Raw genomic sequence first — 22949 nt, 5'->3', positions numbered from 1 at the left:
ACTTTATATTTACTTCTTTTTTTTTTCGGTTACTGGTACCAGTGGCGGATTAAGCTCCACCAAGGCCTGAGGCGGCAGTTGCTGGAGGGCCTATTTAGTTTTTAAAGTTAGAGCCAAGGCAGTTGCTAACATTAAAAACGTAATGTAACTTTATATGCCCATAAATGACGTCACGTGGATACAATATATTAAGCAAGACATAACCGAAAACTTACAAGGATTTAACGTACATTGTAGGCCTACGTTTAAAAAGTAAGTTCAGATCTCCAAACAATAGGGCCTATTTAAAATGGCGTGGGCCTAATTAATTTCGGGTCAGGGCCTATATGTTGATTCCCGTTGGGCCTAAACCCCATCCCCCTAACATTCATTGTCTATGCGTTTTTAATCGTATCAGACAATTCGAAAAAAATTTTTTTTTACAAAATCTTTGGGCCTGAGGCTGCAGCCTCATCAGCCTCACTGATAATCCGCTACTGACTGGTGTGTTAACTTGTATCCGTCTTTATTCGTTTCGCATTGGCCCAGTTGTATAGGACGTTACAAATGTAAGCAATTAGGCGAAATCCTTTTCTTTGAAAGGTGGAAAAAAGAAGCCGATTAATTTCGTCACTAGTCGAATTTTATATAGACTACGCATATAAAAACGTGAAGACGCAATAAAGCTAACGAATGAATGTTTATCATTCAAGGGTCGGATCAATCGGTTTATTATTATCTCACACATTCTCAGCCAATCAAATTGAAGTGAAGAAGACCTGCCCACTTTCGAACCAATCAACGAGGAGTAGTGTGGAATGGCGTGAAGGTCGACTTATTGCACGCTAAACCGAACAACGTCGACAGATAACGGAACAATTTCTCCTGAAACACACAGGTAAGCCCAGGTATTCTCTTTTATTGCTGCATTTTAACATCATGACATTTTTCAAAATCCATCACATAACACGCATAGATATCAAAAGTTCAGTTTGGATCGACTGTCAAGACTGATTTATGGAAATGTTTAACAGAAATCTACTCTGAACTGACTGAAAATTAGTCGTGAAAATGTCACCCGATTTTTAGAGGTCATTATTCCAATGAAGGGTTCAACACATAATAATAAGAATAAAATGTTTGGTTCAAAACTTTATTTATGAATTAAATTTCCACTAGTGTCTTTTTTTCTTTCTTTTTCTTTATGTTTCACCATACCATTGTTTTATCATTGATTAAAATAATAATCTAGATTAGATAGAGTATTAATATAGGATAGCCTAACCATGCATTAATTGGCTAAAATAGTTTATTTCATGCAAATATACCGGTATTGAATATTAATTGTATTCACAAGTAGAAATATAGTATGCATGGGGCCCCATGTTACTGTCTAACATGTGCATATATCAAAACATAATTAAAAAGTCATTTTAAAATGACATTAAAATTTGTTACACTATGCTGCAATTTACAAACTGCAAGTACATATTTAAATTATAAAAGCAAAAACAAATCTGATTGTGAGCCCCATGTGGATTGTAAAGGCCCTATAAACTAGATACAGCTTGTTATAAAGCTTTTCTTAATTATTAGTACATGTTATTAGTACATGTATGCCATGGTCTTTAAAAGTGTCAGACCTGTCACCTGTTCCAGCATGACAAACTGTGTTATTTTTTTGAATGCTGTTTGTTGTTATTACATAGTTTACTGACATGTTTAATTTATGAGGCATTTTTTAAGTATCAATTAAACAGTCACAGTTAGAGATTAAGTCATTTATTTAGGTTATTCTTTGTGGGCAATTAAAAATCTGTGCTAATGAGCTTATGTAATTTATCTATTTGAATTGACTAATTAATCAGGATTATGAGGTTAAAGATAATCATATATTGTTTGTTTGAGTTATAGAAAAGCATTATTACAATTTTATTTTTTAAATCCATTTTGATTCATGTTTTTCTTTTCGCAGTGGGGGGGTTGGATGGACAAATGGTTAGTGCATGTGCGCTGTATCATAAGGTCTGTCATTGAGTCAACTGGCACGGTTTCGATTGTCCAGTTGCCCGTGACAAGGAGTAGAGTCGTGGGTTTTCTCCGGGTCCTCCAGTTTCCTCCTACTGCGAAAGACCCCTGCGCTTAATCCTGAACTTTCTATATTTGAAAACCAGCATTCTATAAGACTTGCTCACAATCAAATTAACCCATTCTTTTTTTCAGAAAATATTTTCCCTTCACTTCCATTACTCGTAATTAATTGTCTTCCATCTTTGAAAAATGTCTACGAAGATGAAGGAAGCAAAAAAATGGAATGTTTCTTGTTCTCATATGGCTGAACAATCTGTTAACCCCATTCGTAACTTGGTTGACAGTATGCACATTACACCAAATCCTGACAAAGATATGATTGCACTGTCAATAGGTTAGTAGTTTGTTTTATATCTTATATATGTACTTCTTACGAAGATAAGCAAACATCATATCCAAGGATGAGTTTAGGTAATAATGACACAGTGAAATGTCAAAGGTAATAATGACACAGTGAAATGTCAAAGGTAATAATGGCACAGATAAAAAGTGCACAGGTGGAAAAAAGAGAAATGAAACAACAAATGAAAAAAAAATACGCAATGTTTAAACATAATTTAATCAAAATTATACTAATCATTCCAAATAGAAGCAAGAAATTACCAAGTCCAATCTGATTACAAAAATTGTAATTCCATAAAAATTCATAAAAAAATTTAATTGTAATCTAAATTTAATGATATAATGTCAGTGACAGTATAAATTGCATTTGTACACAAATATATTTTTACATTAAACATATCAATAAAAGAAAAGCAAAACAGAGTAATTGTGGCCTGAAATAGTCAGTCACAGATGGCTTATACCCAGGCTTGGTTATCACTCATTAAAGATTTTTGAATCTCTGATTGTCTTTTGCAAAGGTGTTTTATCTGGTTACAAGTTTTGCACAATCATTGTTTTCAATATATTATATTTGCAAAATTTATAGATGCTTTATTGTGTAAAATTTATACTAACAAGGCCTAATGCTGCTCAGGCAAATTTTTTCATGCTGTTTACATCTATTGCTTTTAGTGACCCAAAATAAATGAAACTAGAGGACTAATGATCCTTAAATGAGAACAAGTTAAACATACATTATGCAAGAGCTAAATCTGCCAATTGCACGTCTTCTTTAGGCCTGAAATGTTATCTAAATGATTAATTAGACATTAATTAACATATCCAGACCATATCAACTCTCGATGTCATCGCTAGCCTGTGATATTTACTGGATTAGAATCCTATCTGCCGCACAATGCTCATTGATATTTAAATCAAAAAATGGATAATCGAGACTATGTTTTTTATCGTACCGACTTTAGTAATGATGATCGAGGCTAAGCCAAAAATTCAATCGCTAAATTCTTGGTTCAGAGTGGATCAATTTCACTGAAATTTTCAGCAAATTGCCTTTACATTATCTAGTTTTTAACTATTATAATGAGAACTGACAGCTCTTTATCTAATCTCCCATAATGTATCTTTAAATAGTCTTAATTTTATGGCATCTATGCCTCCTCCTCTATCGTCAACAGAATAGTAATCTTTTTTATACATTACCATAATGGAAAGGTTCCTTATTTGTTTGATTTATTATGAAAGAGTACTTTATGCTAAAAAGTAGGCCAAAGCAATTATTGTGACTCTCCCTCACCCCTATCTGCATGTACTGACAAGACTACACTCTCAATTCAATAACTCAAATAGCTCAAATAGCTACTTTCTTGAAAATTACAGTGCCTTTTTTTCCACATATTTTTTTAGGAGATCCCACTATATTTGGAAATCTACCATACTGTGAAACAGCCGAGAATGCTGTAATTGAAGCTATAAAAGGCAGAAAATCAAATGGTTACACAGCTTCAGTAGGTTAGTATAATGGATGTACATGTATCTTAATTAGCTTATACATCCTTTTATGTATAATTTTTTACAGCAAAGAAGCCATTATTACTGATGTGCTTCAGTTATATTTATGAATTCAAGTATTGAAAGTTAACTAAGTACAAAGTTTGTACGGGTACTTGAAACATATTACAAAATTTTATATTTTAATTTGAGGTTATGAGAGTGCAAGAACTGCTATAGCAGAATATTCATCTACACCCACATCAGAAGTTTCAGCTAAGGTATGTAAAATACTCTTTGATTGGGTAATTTTGGGGATAGATTAATGGACTTCTTTGCTTAATCTTATCTGTGGAATCACAGTGAGTAAGTCAGTGTTAAACATGCCACATTTGATGCCAGCATTGGTCGAGAAAGTTCCTTATTTTTTCCTGCATCATTTTCCCTTGTTAGTTGTGCAGAATGTAGGACTTGGCCAGGAACAACTTCTAGTCAAAAAAACATGCTTCTGTGTACAATTTGACGCACACATATGAAACTTTGACAGATGCGTAGGGGGTTAGCTGTCTGGGCATCATGTCTTTCATAGCATGGCATATGCCCATGTTCATTAGGGAAGTTGGTGCAGAAAAGAAGAATGTTAAACCCCATTTCATTTTGATCATGTCTGATGTGTTATTTTGATTGCAGATGCAATGAATTTACCATTTTAATTTTGCCCTTTCAAATCATTTGTTGCATTATTTTATGTATGGTTTTTGCTTTGGAGCTGAAATCATATACATGTAGTTGTAGAATCAAATTTTGTGAAATTTTAAATGTCACACTTTAGATGTAACAAAACGACATATGGCTCAGGTTTTATTATAGATATATTAATTACATTAGCATTTATGACATTTGGCATTTAATCTCAATCAAATCATTAAGTCTAGATTAATCTAGATATGCTGATTGCTGTCTAGAAGGTTTTATGAATTATGTTAATTTTAAAATCTATAATTTAATATCATTTCAATTATTTATGCTCATGATTTGTGATAAGGATTGAGAAGATACAAAATGTATATTTTATCAGTATTTAATAATGTGGAGCAAAGCTAAATGCAATAGCTATTTCCATAAGCTTACACCCACATTTTGTTAGACTGTTTTGTAATCAACATCATCTGTCCATACGGATGGCCATTCCCAATTATAATAAACACTGCATAGGTCAGAGTTTGGGGGATTTTATTTCTAAACTTGACTAAACACAAAATTGAAATTTAGAGACAATAATCAATTGGAGATTGCCCCTGCCTCTGAAATATGTAAACACCGAAAAAGACCAAGGATTGGCTTGGTAATGCACAGACTTTTTCTATTTCTTCGTTTTCTCTTATCTAGTGACATTCAATTATTTTTTTGAATTGTCAGATATCCTCCCACAGTCTCATATAACAACTTTTGGTCTTCTAAGGAATTATTTCTGAGCAGAAATTCGTCCATGTATCTGTTATCACTCATCACTTCAGCAGTCATTATTTTTTGTATTTTAGAGGAGAGCCAAAAAAAGCTCTCCTTTATGAACAAATTGAAAAAATCACTCCCCTAAAAAAAGCTCTCCCAGTTTCGATAAGAAGAGTGATTTAGAAATTAAGGAGAGTGATCTGATATTAAGGAGAGTGAATTAGTTGTATGTATATGGAAAATGCTTCTGAAGATCAATAACTGCGCGTAAGGTGTCATTCCTGATTACATAAATGATAATAAACATCGTCTGCTAAATAATAGCACTCGTAGTCGTACGGTCAAGTCAAACTTTTACCATCGTCTAAAACTACTTACGGTATTCCAATAGAAATACTTGTCGATAAATATTTATTGCTTGTATAAATTTGGGTTAAAAACATAACCCATATATTAAAAAAACCCTCGAAAATTCCATCGAAATATAATCTATTTATTCCGGATTTATTCTCAATGAGAATTTTAACGTGCCATTTCTCGTAATTTACAAATAAGGAGAGCAGGGACCGTACAAATTAAAAACATTTATTTTTTCATAAAATTTTGTCATTTCTCATAAAATTATCATAAAATGGAAAAATATCATAAAAAATATCAAATTACACTACTTGTCATCAAATGAGAAGAAAAAATTTTCAAAATATAAAATTAACCATGAATCGCTACTCCAAATAATAGATTTCTATACTAATAAATTAGGATGTGAATAAGTAAATCATCCAGGTATTTATGACCCCAGCTTGTGGCTCTCTTAAATTTTCTATTTGACAGTGTTCAGTCAATGTTATGTGGGTATATTAACACAGGGCCCTCACATAAAAACATCATAAAAATCATAAAATTACACTACAAACTTTCATAAAAATATAAATTTTTGACAAAAATCTGTATACTGTCCACGGAAGAGCAATTTTCAGTTTTAAGGTGGAGGAGAAAAACTTCCCCTCTGTTGACATTCTGGTGCGCTGCAGGGCCCACAAGTGATCACGCACCGCAAAAAACAATGACAGCTTCAGTCAGTTTCCTTTTGCGTTCGTCACTTCCCTTTCTTGAAATCTTCATAACGCATCTATCGTAGCAATGATCCCTGTGTTAAAATTATATTTGGAATGTGTTTAACCAGTTCTATCGCATATGTGGTAATGACTGACACCTATATTGTCCTTTAAGAAGAAACCTTGTCAAAATTGTGTGGTTGGTCAATAAGAAGAATTCTGTTGGAATTACTGATATATACATTCAAAACAGTTGAAATATCTTGCAATATTCATTAAACAGTAGATGTACATGGAGTTGGGTTTTTTTTTCTTAAGCAAAAGGTGAATAACCGTCACTGTTGTTCTTAAAATATACATTGAAGGTTAAATATGATAATAAGACGCTAGCTCATGTCACATGAATGAAATAAGTGACACATTACTAAAGACAGTTTGATAAGAGAGTATATTACATTTTATACACATTAATAGGAAGTGTCAGATCTCTCTCACTAAATGAACTTCCACACAACCCAACTAGGCCACTTTGTGAATAATTTTCAGTGACATTTTATTATTGGAACTGGATATACACAGGACACAATTCAACGAAATACAATTACTGCTTATTGCTTGATGTCTTGGTACTAGAAGTCATAGTTTTTATCAAGCAAACTATTTACTGCTGGATAAATACTATTACAATTCAAAATTTTACCAAGCAATACAGTAAATGGTAATTAATCCAATTATGTTTTGTGTATATATGATATATCTTTATTTCAATAAAATGGTTTACATTCAAAAAAAGGTTAGACATAAGACTCTGCCATTTTCCAATGTTTCAAAATTGATGCTTAATATCCGGGGTCAACCTTTTACGGTCTATGTACCAAATATTACATCTACAACTTCAGATATGCCATATAACTTAAAAAGATTAATTAAGGATAAAATTAAATAGAAACATTATTTACCATAATGAGACTTTTGATTATATTTTAATATTGCCAATGGTTATTTTTTATATTGGGTGCAATTATTTTCATAGGGTGCAATGTGTCACTTGTGGCACTTGTGCCATAGATGGCCAACCCTGCTTTAGACCATTCACCCTGCTCTACAACATGAAATATTCATACAAGATTGAATATACTGAGATTGTCTCAAGTTTTGGACCTTGCCTCCCATTTTCCAGTGTTATCTAGAAAGGTTTAGTCTGTTCAGTGATTACTTTAATTCTGTATATTTCAGGATGTGATATTGTGTAGTGGTTGTTCCAGTTCTTTAGATCTGTGTATTAGTTGTTTAGCTAATCCTGGCCAGAATATATTAATACCATTACCCGGATTTTCTATATATAAAACATTAGCTGAATCACTGGGCATTGAAGTCAGACATTACAAATTATTGGTAAGTTTAACAATATTTCAGTCCAAGCAACTGCACTTGACAGGGTATGCTTACTCCATCTGGAACACCTGATACCAATGAACTTGTCGCTGGTATATATGCATGATTTCTTTGTTTTATTGTTCAGTTTGATAGATTAAAATTACTGATACAAATTTTGAAAAACACATAATGATGCAGAATTCAGACAAATAAAACTATGGGCCAAAGCTAATTTTTTTTCTTATTTTTCAGCCTGAAAGAAGTTGGGAGGTAGATTTAGATCATATTGAGGAGTTGATAGATGATAATACAGCATGTATTATAGTTAATAATCCATCTAATCCATGTGGATCAGTGTACAATAAAAAACATCTACAAGATATACTAGAAATATGTCAACGTAATAAACTCCCTGTTATTGCTGATGAAATTTATGAACATTTTGTAAGTATTTTTAATTTCGGAACATTAAGCATGTTTTACAGTAATTTCTGAACATGTAGGGTGTATTGCAGTCATTTCTGAACATTTATCATGTATTACAGTAATTTCTGAATATGTAGCGTGTATTGCAGTACATTCAGAACATTTAGCATATGACAGTAGTTACATGTAAGTATATGTGAAGATGGCTATAAATCAATTGGTTATAAATCAATTTGAATTCTTTTCAGGGAAAGAGCATTCTAATCTTCCCGAATGTTATCACAGGTATGGGCAGTTGATGTACAGTACATGTATTTCCACTAAAGTGACATTTATAATGTGGAAATAACAGAAATTGATTATAAATCAAATTAAATTCTATACAGCGAAAAGCCCATGCCACATTCCCATACCTTCCCCAAAGGAATAGGTGATTGATGTACAGAACATGTATTTTTGCTATTAATTAAACTGTATTTTTGATGTTAAGGAAATCAAACTCCAAGTCGTTAAGAATAAAATAAATGGAAATGAAACATTATACAGCAAAAATATAATAACTATATTCCATCAGAGCAGGGCTTCCACTTCAAAATTTTCACTGCCGGTCATTTTTGATAACGCACGAAATATTTCATGTTTTTTATTGATGGTAGGGTATTGTGAATTCACGTGTCTATAACACTTTGTCAGCATGGGGTACACAAAAAAATATATATTGGACTTAAAAATGAAATATTAGTAAGGCTTATAATAATTATTTATTAATTAAATATTCTGTTTTGGCTACTTAAATAACGAAATAGCTGTTAATTGGCTGTAGAAAAACCATTTCAGTAGCTCACACGTAATTACCACATGCTCTATAGAAAACACACTGACCTGGATAATTTTGAGTTGTAATACAGTATCTTTGAAATGAAGATAAATATATAATTATCCACAGCATATTTCTCACATTTATTGGTTTTAGACTATCTCTTACGGAATTACGAGCCACAGAGTGTATTTATTGTTATTTTAGCAATAAAGCTAAATCATCTCACCTACAGTACGTATGACCACATTGTACATCAGGTTCTGTAGATGATTATAATTACCCAGTATCTGTAGTGAAATTGACATATTTGGAAATATTATATAGCCTAAACCCAACAAAACATGCTATTGTTGCCAATGCTGTATTTAGAGAGAGAGTGAGAGAGAGAAATTGGGTTTAAGTTCAACTTGGCATAAACTATGTCATTTTGGTACAATTTTATTTTAAAAAATTATCTTGTGCATAAGGGTCTTTAAGTTTAGCAGTGTGAGGAAACCAGAGGATCTGGAGAAACCGAAAAGCTTCGGGTGGTAAACCTACTCCCTGTCACAAACAAGTGTGGGATCGAAACCATGCCACTGTATGACAGACCTTATGATCTAAAGCCTACATGTTAGACTATTCAGCCACCCAAACACCATGATATATATATATAACTGGATAATATGCTGAATACGTGCATGTATAGACAGTGATCTTGTCATGTTCAACTGAATATTTGTTTAAATGATTGACCTGCCATATTGATTTAACCTCAATAACATTGACTTGTTGAAATATTTAATATTCTGACGTTGTTCTTTTTTCATAAATAATTATTGTTTATTTATAGGTATTTTCTGGTGCTAAGTATTATCCTTTGGCTTCATTAACAGATTCTGTACCAATATTGTCATGTTCGGGACTAACAAAGAGGTAAATTTTCTCAAATTGATTTTGTATTTAAGAAGTGTACTTACACAATAGGTAGAACTAAATGATTTCCCCCAGGTGTTTAGAATTCAGTTTGAAGAAGTGTATGGCTGTTCTTATTTATGATTTAGGGCAACCAGACATAAATTACTGTTTTGTCTAAATAAACAAATATTGTTGTACAAAGAATAGAGATGCAAAAATATAATTAATAATTATACATATTATGTACATTTGTTTGTTTTAAGAACAACATTTGTTTGTTCAGAAATCTTTTACACTGTATCAGCTTTTAGTAATGTTGACCTCATTTTACTCCCCTGATCATGTCATTTACCTTTTGATTCACATAGACTGCAATATGAAAGAATTTTAGTATTGTATCAATACTTATGTTATTGTAAGAATGGTAATTTTAGGCATTAGCAAAAAGCATTTAGTTTTATGCTTGCCTGCCCATTCACAATTACTTGTACATGCTGTACTACAGACTTGAATTTATAAGATTAAAAACAAATTGCTGGTATGAATTGTTGTGTGATATAGTGCACATATTTTAATCTATGATTGATTGGAGGAACCTAAGGCCTATTGAATCATGAAGTTATTACCAGCAACATTTACATTTTGATTTCTAAACCCTATGTGATTTGTTATTCATCTTTAATTTAAGAGAGAAACCGAGCCTTATATACATTTGTCCCTAACAACAAATAAATTGAACCAAATTATTTTTAAAATGCTGTCTGTTAATTAGCTCAGACCTAAAATCTGTGTTAAGTCAATGAAAAGACAGAACCCTTAAAATATTTTGGTTTAAGGTCGGAGGCTATCCGAAAATTTTTATTTTGAAATGTTAAATCTATTGAATTGAAAATAGTACAAGTAGTTAGGAAATGTAATAAACAAGGGAAAACAAGTATAAAAAAAAAGTTGTTGCCAGGGTAACACATTTTTGGGGAAAAAATTATGAAAAACGTAGGTACACTATATTTCTGTAACTAATTAAGATATCCTCACCAAATTTGCAGGATATATAAACTAATATCTACCACAGAATCAGACAGAAAGCAATTTGAATTATCATTAATATTTCAAAAATTATAAAAATATTTCTCCAAAGACAAAATATTGTGGTGAGGCAAATGTTTTAAACACCATTTTCCAAGAAACTATAAAAATTATAGAGAAAATCTCTCTGCCTGCTTTTGGAGTTACCATTAAAGAATATGCAGTCCTAAAATGAGACATTTATCTTTATTAGTGCTAGAGATATGGGGTACCTACGTTTTTCATACTTTTTCAACAAAAAAAGTGTTACCCTGGTAACAACTTTTTTTTCTTTATTTTTAATGTTAGTTTTCCCTTGTTTATTACATTTCCTAACTTCTTGTGCCATCTACAATTCACTAGCTTTAGAATTTCAGAAATCATTTTTCGGGTACCGTAGCCTCATCCCTTAATTTTCTGAATTACCGAAAGCTTGATTCATAGAAAGTTATATTTGGTTAAATATGACTATTGAGCTCAGAAACATGAATTACAACCACAGTAGAAACTAATGTCATTGACTTTTATAAATTTTCATAAAAATAACAAATATTGATATTAATCTAGGTATATTTATGCTGTGAGAGTTTTAACTAGGTCAGCAGATGTGAACTATACAATATTTCAACCCACATCGTGTTCTATGATATATAACAATTCAAACATTTCCTTACTTTCATTTTTAGACTAAACAAAAAAATATTCTGGTTATCAAACAATCCTTACCAATTAGAATAAAAATTCATGTGCAATGGGTTTGGCCAACTTGAAAATATCTAAGACTGTTGTGCATTTGTTGGTTTTATTTTAGATTTCTGGTACCCGGATGGAGAATGGGCTGGGTTATTGTACATGACAGGAATGATATCCTGAAAGATGTAAGTTGAACTCTACATAATCTTGATAATCTTGTACAGTTAGCCCAATTTGTATATATCATGTCCAGTTTACAATTTAATGATCCTTAAATTCTGTTTCCTACATACATTGACTCAGGGACTCTGATCAAAGATTTGATCCAATAACCACGGCAGGATTATGGACAATTAGAAAACTAACATTTGGTTAGGAAAGCCAACAATTAGAGAACTAACGTTTGGTTACATTGGGAAATCCAACAATTAGAGAACTAACATTTTATTGAAAACATCCACTAGTCTATGGGGTCCACATATGACAATTTCTGATTTTTTGTCTATATTGTCCTTTGCAGATAAAACGAGGATTGGTGAAGCTTTCACAGAGAATACTTGGACCAAATACTTTAGTACAAGCAGCTATTCCAACTATATTAAAAGAGACACCAACAGATTTCTTTACAGAAACACTTGTACACATGAAGGTAAAAACGCTACATAGCAAGATAGTCATAGCAACATTTAATACTTTTTAGATAAAACCTAACTATCATGCATTTTGGTAGACATAGACTGAAGAGTTATGGTAAAAACTTTTGAGAAACTATTGTGGTCATTGATGTTTAACAATATACCCATATTAAATTTACGACATGATGGAAATACACTTTAATGTTGCTTTTAGGGACAGTTCTAGATGTTCGTATGGATGAAAGTCAAAGTTTTCTTTCTTCAATAATTATTTATAATTTCTTTTCAAGATATAACTAAAGTTAATACATTCTTTTGGGGTTTAAATTTTCAAAGATGAACTTGTCATTTATTTTCAGAATAATGCTGATACGTTCTATTCCCGTTTGTCTGCAATAAATGGTTTAACACCAGTAATGCCACATGGAGCTATGTATATGATGGTAAATAAAACTATATACATTATTTGTTATTCTGTATCAAAACCTTTAAATATACATCTACACTCAAAAGTGCTACTATATCAATGCATAATTTTCTGTCTATTTAGAATGCATTTAATTTACTGGCCAATCCAATAACTGGCTTTAGATGGTTTGACAATTTTATATTTAAATAGATGCAGTGGCGTATTTAGCCTAAGTTTCAATCATACTTTTAGAGTTCAGGTTAATCCGATTACACTGTTATTGTTTGTTAAAGCATTATTTGACCAATCATAATTTGGCACAGAAAAATTATTCAACCATGTGTTGATAATTTAATAAATGGAATCCAAGCATGGTCGAAGAAGGTTTTGAATATTTGTCCAAATGTGTTGGCAAGATTATTGGAATCTGAAGGAAAATTATAGATTTGAAACAAGAAAGTGTTAATGCTTTCACTACATTTTATTTTCACTACTAGGTTGGAATTGATATAAAGACATTTCCAGAATTTCCAACAGATATAGAGTTTGTTGAAACTTTGGTCAAAGAACAGAGTGTATTCTGTCTTCCCGCAAGTGTAAGTAGTTAAGAGTGTATAATAAATTTATTACAAAGATTCTGTTAAATCTTGAATATATATTTCTATGAATCATTGTGTAGATAAAAGTGGCTATGAAGACCTGGTTGTCCCAAATGTCAGTGACTATTTTTGTTTGAATTGAAATCTTTAGACTCATTATCCGCTTCCACCTTGGCTGATATCGCACACAAAATAGGACTCATGTGGTGGACTTTTATTTATACTATTCCAAAACCCCAAGGGGGTTTCCATGGTCACAAATTGGCAGAGTTACCGGGGTTGGCCTCTTGGCTGGATTTGCGAATTTATTAATGGGGTCTTTAGCTCGCTTGCTGGGGTTGTACAGACAACTGACTGATGTATTAGTGTCCATATTTGTGCTAACTAAGATGTGTTCGATTGTGACATTGTTACATGTCATAATAAAAGGATATTATATAAACAAGGATGTTGAGGTAATACCTGTGAGGGGCTTGTTATAGGGTTAAATATAAATCTGAAGTTGGAACACCCAGAGTTGTAGAGTAACATACACGATTTTTAACCAGCATAGGAACTGCTATTAATCTGGGACCTGTTATCAATCATTTCTAAAGGGTATCATATAACATCTTCTAAAATAGCATTATTTTCTATGTGACATACTAATGTTCATGTTAATACAGTATCCTGTAATGGTCAGCAGATCTACTTATACAGTATGGTCAAAAACATTCTGATTGGAAGTTTTTGTGAACTTGCTAGAAGACTGATATAAATGAATAGATAGAGGCATGGCTTAGTTGAGAATTGAAAGCTGATAAGTTTAGCGATGTTTTTGACCTTACCTATAAATTGAGTTTATTGTTTTGTTTCAGTGTTTTCAGTATCCCAACTTTTTCCGTATAGTGCTAACAGTTCCTGAAACAAAGGTGGATGAGGCTTGTAATAGAATACAAGAATTTTGTAAGAAATATTATGCTGCACCGAATGGTATGAATGGTCATGCATAAAGTATTCTGTTTCAAACAGATGGTGTAAAAAATAAATCTTTAATATTCAGTATTTTGGTACCTGCTTATAAGTTTATGTAAAAAAGCAGTTTTAGATAGCCCCTTGATCTGATAATCAATATGTTGAATAGGATATCAATACTTGATCTCAAATATTTTTGTAGCCAGCATTGGTACATGCTATTCAGGTACCATAATCATGATCTGTATCTTAATCTTTAGGAAATTTAAATTCCTTTTATATTATATTCATGTAGCTCATTTGAAAAAAGATGTAATTTTATTCCTGACTGTTATTTTAGTGATAATTAATTTTAAATTACATTGTGTTGAGATACTAAAATGGAGGGGGGAGGGAAATGTAGCAATTGTGTATAAATAACCCATTTTAATCCATAATATTTGACTTTGTGCTTCCTAATTTTATTGATTTAATATATTTTTCTCTACTAAAAATATTATGAATGGTTGTGGAGTTATTGTTAAATCTTTGTGCCTTATACTGACAAGTATTAATATGACAAAGTATTAAAGATATAACTTCATAATTTATTGGTGCTCAATAATCCTTTTCTTTATATAAATTTAACAGAAAATAAGGCTATAGTAATCTAGACCTTTAAAACAAGATCACTATTGATAGAAATAAATGATCTGTTAGGTGTTTAGTAACCATAAAGATTTGAAGTGTGAATTTGTCAGAAAGTAGTGTGAAATTCAGATGATTGTAACTTAGGATTGATCAAGTTTAGTAATTTTTGGACAAATGAGCTTTTTAATTAAGACAACTAATTATTGTGTATGTTATGAGAGTCTACCTTTTATCATTACGGAAGTGCCTCAATTAAGTATTCTTTTAAAATTATATGCAAATTTACTGTTTACAGAAATATAAAAAGAAAAATTTGAATTTTATTAGATTATGGTAGCTAATGATGATTTGGTCACCTCACTATAGAATATTCATTTATTAAAGCAGCTAATATCTACAATTATTTATTTGAATATTTAATCATATTATACTCTCATACTACAAAGAGTGTATTAGCTTTAATATTATTATCAGTATAGCTTTAGGTTTAACTTTTGTTAATTAATATTATATATATTGTGTTGTTAAGTTTTGTTTTAAATAAGATAACTATGAAGGATAATAATTAAACGAAACAATAGGTTTATTCCAAGTTTGTGTGCAAATTCAAAATTTTCAAAGAACTTTGTTTTGTTAAGACAGGGATAAGAGAACAATATAAAAGATAATGACTAGTGAAATATTGTTGATACCTCATGTGTATGTAAATTAGCGATTGTTATTCATATAACTGTGTTGTGTTATATTATGTTCCGTCTCTAAATGTCATTCAAAGATTATAATAAAAAAGATGTTTTTATCAACCAATTGAGGTGTTAAGAAAAGCAATTGATATTTTGTCTGTCTTATATTAGAACATCATCATAATCTAGTATTCCAGTATACTCAAACAATGTGTTTATGACAGAGGGTAAATATTATTTATCATAAATGTACATATGCTTTAGCTAACCTAATGTCAGCTAAATAAAGTATGTTGACAAATTAAAATGTATTTAATTGAAAAAAAAATGAAGAAAATTAATAACAAACAAAGACTAATGAAGCTTGGTTAATTGGACATTAAATGATAAATCTTACATATCTTTCGGATACAGATTCTAATCATCTTAACTCATTTAGTTTTACAAGACAGTAAACTAATTGTTTGACTATTTTTCAATTTGCACATATATTGGGAATACACCTTTATATCTCATAATATTACCGGTTATTATACTACAGATCTGATTTATTTATTAATATTGTAATGATATTTATTATTCACGATAAGGCAATAAAAAAGAGATGACCAGAATATATTTTTGTTTGCATTTAAATGTTAGTGAATCTCAATTAAGAATGAGAAATGTTGACTTGCTTTTGAAAATAATACACTTAGCAAACTATTAACAATAAAAAATAATACAAATATTTTTATAATTTTCATATACACATGAAACAGTATAATTCCATGTCAGTTCCTTAATAATCATTATTCAGCCATCAAGATTGATATTAATTAGTGCCAAGAGATATTATTATGTGGTAGCTATGAAAAATGTGATCATTCCTAATTTTAATACTACAGAAAACTAATAACTGTAGCAATAAGACATATCAAATATGTATATTTATTTTTATAGAATATTTATATACAAGAAATGGTATAAGTAGATATATTTCTTTTTAGACAATATTTAGACATTTGAAATTATAAATAGCAGACTAAAGGGAGATAACTTTTGCACAACCCATGGTTTTTTCCTAAGGTGAACAACTGTGGTTTTAGCTGCATTTAGATCATTATCTAATTAATAAGATAAAATATATCGTAAAATGTATAGTTTACATTATATCAAACTCATTATGAATTCCTTAGAACAGAGTCTCTTTTCATTTATCATTGATCTTGGAGAATAAAGGGAGATAATTGGATAATGTCCCCTATTTTGCCACAGATATGACTTAAATGTCAATTCTTCTTTTTTTGCCTTGACATAACTTTTCCTCAAATTTTCATTGTACTGAACTCTTTCCACCATAGATGTAGCATCATGTGTCAGCACCTTGCCAGTATGAGGCTGATCATAGAACTTTTGTAATACACAAAGAGTTACTATTTTTTAATTGTGATTTATGTTATGGATAAGATAAAAAAAATTGTTATTTCTGTGTAAATATTTTGTATATAATACAGTATTACCGGTGCCTTGTGTGGATATACATTTATTACATAATTCTATATATTATCATAATTTTGAGGGAATGTTTTAATTGCTAGTCTGTGCTGTTTGGGATAATATGCAATATATAACAGGATTATTTTTGTTTTGAATATATTTGAATAGTATTATATATACACTTATTATGCTTGAATATGTATAACTTGTTTTAACAATAAAAAAAAGAATTCACAAATTTATATCTTTGCTTCTGTTCACAACCACAAGATAGAACAGATTCACTGGGATATAGAGAAGAACAAATATCCTCATTTATGGATGATGAAATTTAATATGATCACATCTTCATATGGTCATATATTGCCATCACCCCAGGGGCCGATCCGTGATTTTCAGCAGGGAGGGATCCAGAAATTGCAGATTGCCATATTAAAGTTTCCACCCCCAGAAAATTTGAAACAAGTGGTTGCCATGCCAGATATGCCCACCTTATGGAGGGGTCCTTTCACTGTCCCAATGCTTCACATCAAAGCCGGGTTTTTAACTCAATCAAATCTTTTGATCCTTGACGAAAAAATTGACAAAAAATTGTAGCTAACTAACTTCTTACATATTTCTCATTTTTATAAAAAGCAGAGATTTTAACTCTAGAATTTAAGGTCTGATGCGTACACAAATCGAACTTCAAGATATATATATTTGAAGTTTCATCCAAATCGGACAAAAATTGTGGCATCTACAGGGTCCATAAAATAGGGTAAAAGCATGTAATACCAAGGTTTTTTTTAACTTCACTTGCTTTTACACTATTTGCGTACAGGGGAGTGTGGGTATGATTTTCATGAAATACGACCTTCAACCATGGTGTAACGGTCAAATATAAAGAGTGCAAGAGATGGAAGGGGGACTCATTAAAGATCTTTTGAGCCTTAACATAAGTTTCATCGGAATCAGACAAAAAATGTAGCCTCGGGTGCGCACCAAAACCTTTGATACTAAATCGGACAAAATTTGTCGCCCCTGAAGGTTCCACTACTTTGTACATATTAACATTTTGCAAAAAATACATGGGGCATAACTCCCTGAATCCCCACCTGGTCGTAGAAAATGAAAAGATATCGAGTTAAAGTGTCTTAATAAAAACAGATTAAAATTTTATTCCTCAAGAGCAGAATATCACCGTAACACCACAGCTAACATATGCACCTGCACAAAACATTATAAATGTACATAATAACGATTCGTTCCCTCTATACTTATAATCTCCATCAAAGATTCATAAGTAATATGTTTCTAACAAACCAAACCGCTTTAGATAATATATAATATGTATAATTGGTTTATCTGTCAAAATATGGAATATTTTTCAAACATTAATTTGATATTTTGTCAAATACCAGAAACCCACACCAAATCAGGCAAAGAAAATAACCTTTCCAAATAGGCCGCTCTTGGAGCATGTGTTATACATCGGAAATGTACAGATTACATTTATAGTGTTTACAAAATACGTACGAAGTGGGCACCAAAATACACATACATCCATACAATAAATAAACATTTAATCATACTTCATCATACCAAGAAATTACTTCGCAGATTATAAAAATAAAACTTAAAAATTCACAATATATAAAATATAATAATACAAGCTCACAATTCGCAATGTCCAGGTCTGTCGAAACCAAATCTATATTGGGGGGGGGGGGGGGGGGGGGGCAGTGCATAGTGTCAAAATTGTTTGCCAGTGAAAATGGTTTAATGAAAATAAAACTTAATTATTCACAATATATAAAATATAATAATACAAGCCCACAATTCGCATTGCCCAGGTCGTGGGAGGCGGGGTGGGAGGTGGGGGGTTAGAGGCTGAGCATTGGGTCAATATTGTGTGCCAGTGAAAATGGTTTAATGAAAATGAAAGGGACTAACGTCCTACTGCACTGTACTGTCGAGAGAATGAAAATGGAAAGAGTTGCAAAAAATAGGGGCCGGTACAACCATCCTTCTTGGTTAAGTCGAGGGGGGGGGGGCTAATGGTTAGTATGTGCTCGCTGTATCATAAAGTCTGTCATTGAGTCAACAAGCGTGGTTTCGATTCGTCAGTTATACGTGACAAGGAGCAAGATCGCCTGTCCAACCTCGTGGGTTTTCTCAGGGTCCTCCGGTTTACTACCACTGCTAAGAACCCTTACGCGCAAGCGAATTATTGGAAAAAAACTGAACCACGTGTTAGTCCCGAAATGACCTAGTTTGTGTCGAGTGAACGTTAAACCCCATTTCTCTCTCTCTGGTTCCGACGGACCTGTTATATTTAATATCAAGAAATGCATACACGTTGTGGTGAACTTTTGATTTTTAAATCGTTAATCTTCTTAAGAACAAGTTCGCTGGCGGATTTGAAGGAGGATAGAAATGTTTTTGAAGAATTCGCCAATTTCGCGGGGTTTTATTCCTTTACATACACAATTTTATAAATGGATAATTGTAAATCTCATTTGAGAACTATGCAACGGCATCAGATCAAGACGATAAAAGGCGAAAATGGTCAATTCCTTAAAACACAAAAAACTGAAATCGACAGAATGTGAATGTTGAAAATCAAGATTTTAAATGCCGACTTTGAAATACACGAAACGCCACTGAACTTGTACTTTTCATGCAGAAATGAACACTTCCATAGATATAAATACAGGTACTGCATCATAGTTTGGAATAAAACTGAATAATTTTGATTCAAATTATCTTTCAAAGTTCTATAAACGTATCGGCACTTGTTTTTACTTCGATGGAATTACATCAGCATCCTAAGTTACATAAAATGTATAAATCAGCCAATATATAGCGTTAAAGGCAACAAATACTATAGGGAAGGCAACCCTCGATATTTTATCAGCCATACGAGCTCTCTGTCGGCGTAATTTGTCTCTGAGATAGAGAAACCTTTTATTGGCACTCATGGTAATCTGAAATAGAACAAATTTTAAATTTAATATGTAAATAAAATTATTTTAGTATTCTATCAATGTTTCTGAAATTTTAGACAAGAATGCTGTCAAAGGCGGGTATGAAATTTATGTAGACATAAAGGGGCTTAATCTAAGGCGAATTTGATCTTTAATTTCGAATTCCGTTTCTGAAATTATACCATTGTGGCGGTGGTGGTTTCCATTTTTGCCTTTTTTTGTAGATATAGGCCTACCTTATAAAAACCTACCTCCTTTGTTTCCAAAGATATAGGATCTCCATTCCTATCGAATCCTTCGACAGTTCTACCAGAGGAAGTTGAATGTAACACAGATTCCCGTCTTCTTTTTTCAACTCGAGCCTGAACGTTCACATAGGCAAATTCTAATAATGCCGCGAACACAAACACTAAGCACATAGACATCCAAACGTCTATAGCTTTTATATAGGATACGCGTGGCAAGGCTGAACGTGCGCCCGTGCTCTGTGTTGTCATGGTGAGAACTGTCAGTAACCCTAGGGACACGCGCGCTGGAATGGCGTCAATATCTATCCAGAAGGAAACCCAGGATAAGATGACTATAAGTACACTGGGAATATAAACTTGAGCTATGTAGTATCCAAATAATCTAGTTAATGTAAAGTCTATTTGAATACAGGTATACTCTCCTGAAATATAAGGTAATATATTCTTATAGTATGTATATATATTTTATATATATCAAAGTTTCAGAGAACATGTATACTAGGCGGGGTGTTGCGTGGCCGAATGGTTAGCGGGCGCGCGCTGCATCATAAGATCTGTCATTGAGTCAACTGGCGTGGTTTCGATTCCCCGGTTGTATGTGACAAGCAGTAGGGTCGCCTGTCCAACCTCGTGGGTTTTCCCCGGGTCCTCCGGTTTCCTCCCAATGCTAAAGACCCCTACGCACAAGCGAATGATTGAACTAAAATCGAACCATATGTTAGTCCCGAAATGACCTAGTTTCGAGTGGACATCAAACCACCCGGTCAGAATGGTGCTTAACATCTTACCAAAACAATGCTTCTATTATCTTCATAGTAATATATTATTTACTTTGCTAATTTTTTGTTTCGATGTTGAATTTCCCAGAGCGAGGGACGATGAGAAATATTCCCCGACTGGCTTAACATCTCATCAAGCAATCTGATTAAAATACAGATCTATATTTCGTTTTTTTTTAAATACTTTCGACGGCCTACACTACATGAAGAGTTGACCAGTTGTAGGGTAAGGTACTAAGGTCGCGTCAGATGTCATACGAGTGGCTTTTGACCTTATGACGTCAAACATTGATTAATCAATAAGCGTTGGCGTTTCTAGTGGTTTACCTAAAGTGCCGTGCACCTCACGCCAAAAACTCGCCGTAACAGACCGTTTCATTGGCTAATCCAGATCCTAGTGTAGTAAAGAAAAGTAAAACGAAATTTTGATCTATAAAAAAACGAAACGAAATAGGATCTGTGTTTTTACCAGATTGCTCGTCAAGTAACCGCGATATATTACTTCGGCCATTTTGAGGCAAACTTTTATTTCTATTGTCTTGTGCGGCATTCGACGGGAAGAATGTAGTTCCCGTGAGCCTTTTGACACTACCACAGAGTGCACGTTACCTTGAACGAATAGACATATGTTTTACTTCAACTAAAGTAAGATGGATTCTTGTTTGAAAGATCCATTCTACTCTGCTTGGGTATTAGAAGCCTACGCTACTAGTCAGATGGTATAACCTGGGGTCATTGATTACAAAATACATTTTGAATGCAAACATTAGTATAATGTAAGTTATCCGACAGACTATATTTACCGCTGACAGGGGTATGATATATACTTACCCACAATCATGTTATTATCATTAAAATTATGTTCACAATTATTTCGAACCCCGTCAGATTTTACAGTAAATCTTGGCAATGTTAATCCGTTTCTCATGATGATAGGGGTGGAATGCCATTCATACACTACGTTCTCTGAACTATAGCTGTCTGAAAACAAAATTATAGAAAAACAAACTAAACATGGCTACATACATTAAGAAATTTACAGCTTTCTTTAATTCTGAATATGATCGGTGACAAAAGTAAAACAATAGATAAGAATTTTTCATATTAAATTTTTATTCAGTGAAAGACATGCAACGGAACAGAGAACTATAGTAAATTTTTCAATTAATAAATTTCGACTGAATAAAGAAAAGCAAATGTAAGAATGGTTTGTCATTCTTTTAATCAACTGTAAGGACGGGCATGATTTTTTTAATGAAACCTCATCGCTATTTAAAGTATGAAAGATTTTCGCTTAAAATATTGAAACATGCATATTTCAATAGCCAAAAATAGATTCACTTACAGCTGCCAATTCTTAAGGAACAGATTTGTTCATCGTGTGGATATCTCTGTAGAAACATATCACAACTAGCCGACATAGATATTCTATAATATAAAATTTATAAAAAATAAATCCATCTGCAGGATTGGAACAGAAACAACATATACCATAAAGATTAAGAAAATATCGCCAGAGCAATCGAAGTTCGTAGAATATGAATCATCCCTGTGGTTATTCCTTGTCATAGTTTAAATCACCAAGATAAAGGTTGATTAAGTTTTAAAGGGGCTAAATCGCTAATATTTGGGACCTAGAAATTGGCTTAAATAGGTCTCAACGCATATAATAATGTAATATTAATGTATTTAAACCAAATTACATTCAACCGTTTCTGTTTTTACTGTATAATTTCTAAACAGTTATGTTCGCCGAAATATGCCAGAAGTCTCAATCGAATGGCAATTTCTAGCATCTGGTTATTCTAGTCTACACCGATAATATTTATTGCGCATCTCTCCAGATAAGAATATGGCGTCACCGTTTGACAGGACT

The 22949-nt window shown here is 32.2% G+C and overlaps 2 protein-coding genes across 5 annotated transcripts in view; one reads left to right on the top strand and one right to left on the bottom strand.

The window, feature by feature from the left end:
* The first annotated feature begins 702 nt into the window (after positions 1 to 702).
* On the top strand, positions 703 to 17319 carry LOC126816622 (tyrosine aminotransferase). Its single transcript, XM_050543322.2, has 12 exons — positions 703 to 877; positions 2203 to 2404; positions 3820 to 3924; positions 4117 to 4184; positions 7647 to 7805; positions 8040 to 8231; positions 9866 to 9948; positions 11807 to 11873; positions 12209 to 12337; positions 12683 to 12766; positions 13230 to 13328; positions 14189 to 17319. Exons 2-12 carry the CDS (start codon positions 2260 to 2262, stop codon positions 14321 to 14323), a joined length of 1266 nt encoding a protein of 421 aa, XP_050399279.1. The 5' UTR covers positions 703 to 877; positions 2203 to 2259; the 3' UTR covers positions 14324 to 17319.
* Positions 17320 to 18786: 1467 nt separating this feature from the next.
* The window catches only part of LOC126816621 (glycine receptor subunit alpha-2), a 65248-nt gene continuing 61085 nt past the window's right edge, over positions 18787 to 22949 (bottom strand). For all 4 annotated transcript variants that reach the window (XM_050543318.2, XM_050543320.2, XM_050543319.2 and 1 more), the window contains 4 exons: positions 22419 to 22501; positions 21905 to 22054; positions 20298 to 20716; positions 18787 to 20046 (listed from right to left, as the gene is read on the bottom strand). In XM_050543318.2, the coding sequence (XP_050399275.1) occupies positions 19888 to 20046; positions 20298 to 20716; positions 21905 to 22054; positions 22419 to 22501 (811 nt within the window). In that variant the 3' untranslated portion in view covers positions 18787 to 19887. The remainder of the gene's footprint in view (positions 20047 to 20297; positions 20717 to 21904; positions 22055 to 22418; positions 22502 to 22949) is intronic.

This window comes from Patella vulgata, chromosome 3 (genome assembly GCF_932274485.2).
Source record: "Patella vulgata chromosome 3, xgPatVulg1.2, whole genome shotgun sequence".
Taxonomy (NCBI): domain Eukaryota; kingdom Metazoa; phylum Mollusca; class Gastropoda; family Patellidae; genus Patella; species Patella vulgata.
The sequence above is the reverse complement of the archived record's forward strand: the minus strand, read 5'-3'. Positions and strand labels throughout refer to the sequence as shown.

Excerpts from the sequence above, each read along its gene's own strand:
- LOC126816622 (XM_050543322.2), top strand. The coding sequence starts at position 2,260 with ATGTCTACGAAGATGAAGGAAGCAAAAAAATGGAATGTTTCTTGTTCT. Across the intron at positions 11,874-12,208 it reads GGAATGATATCCTGAAAGAT|ATAAAACGAGGATTGGTGAA; the intron begins GTAAGTTGAACT and ends TGTCCTTTGCAG. Across the intron at positions 12,767-13,229 it reads ATGGAGCTATGTATATGATG|GTTGGAATTGATATAAAGAC; the intron begins GTAAATAAAACT and ends TTTCACTACTAG.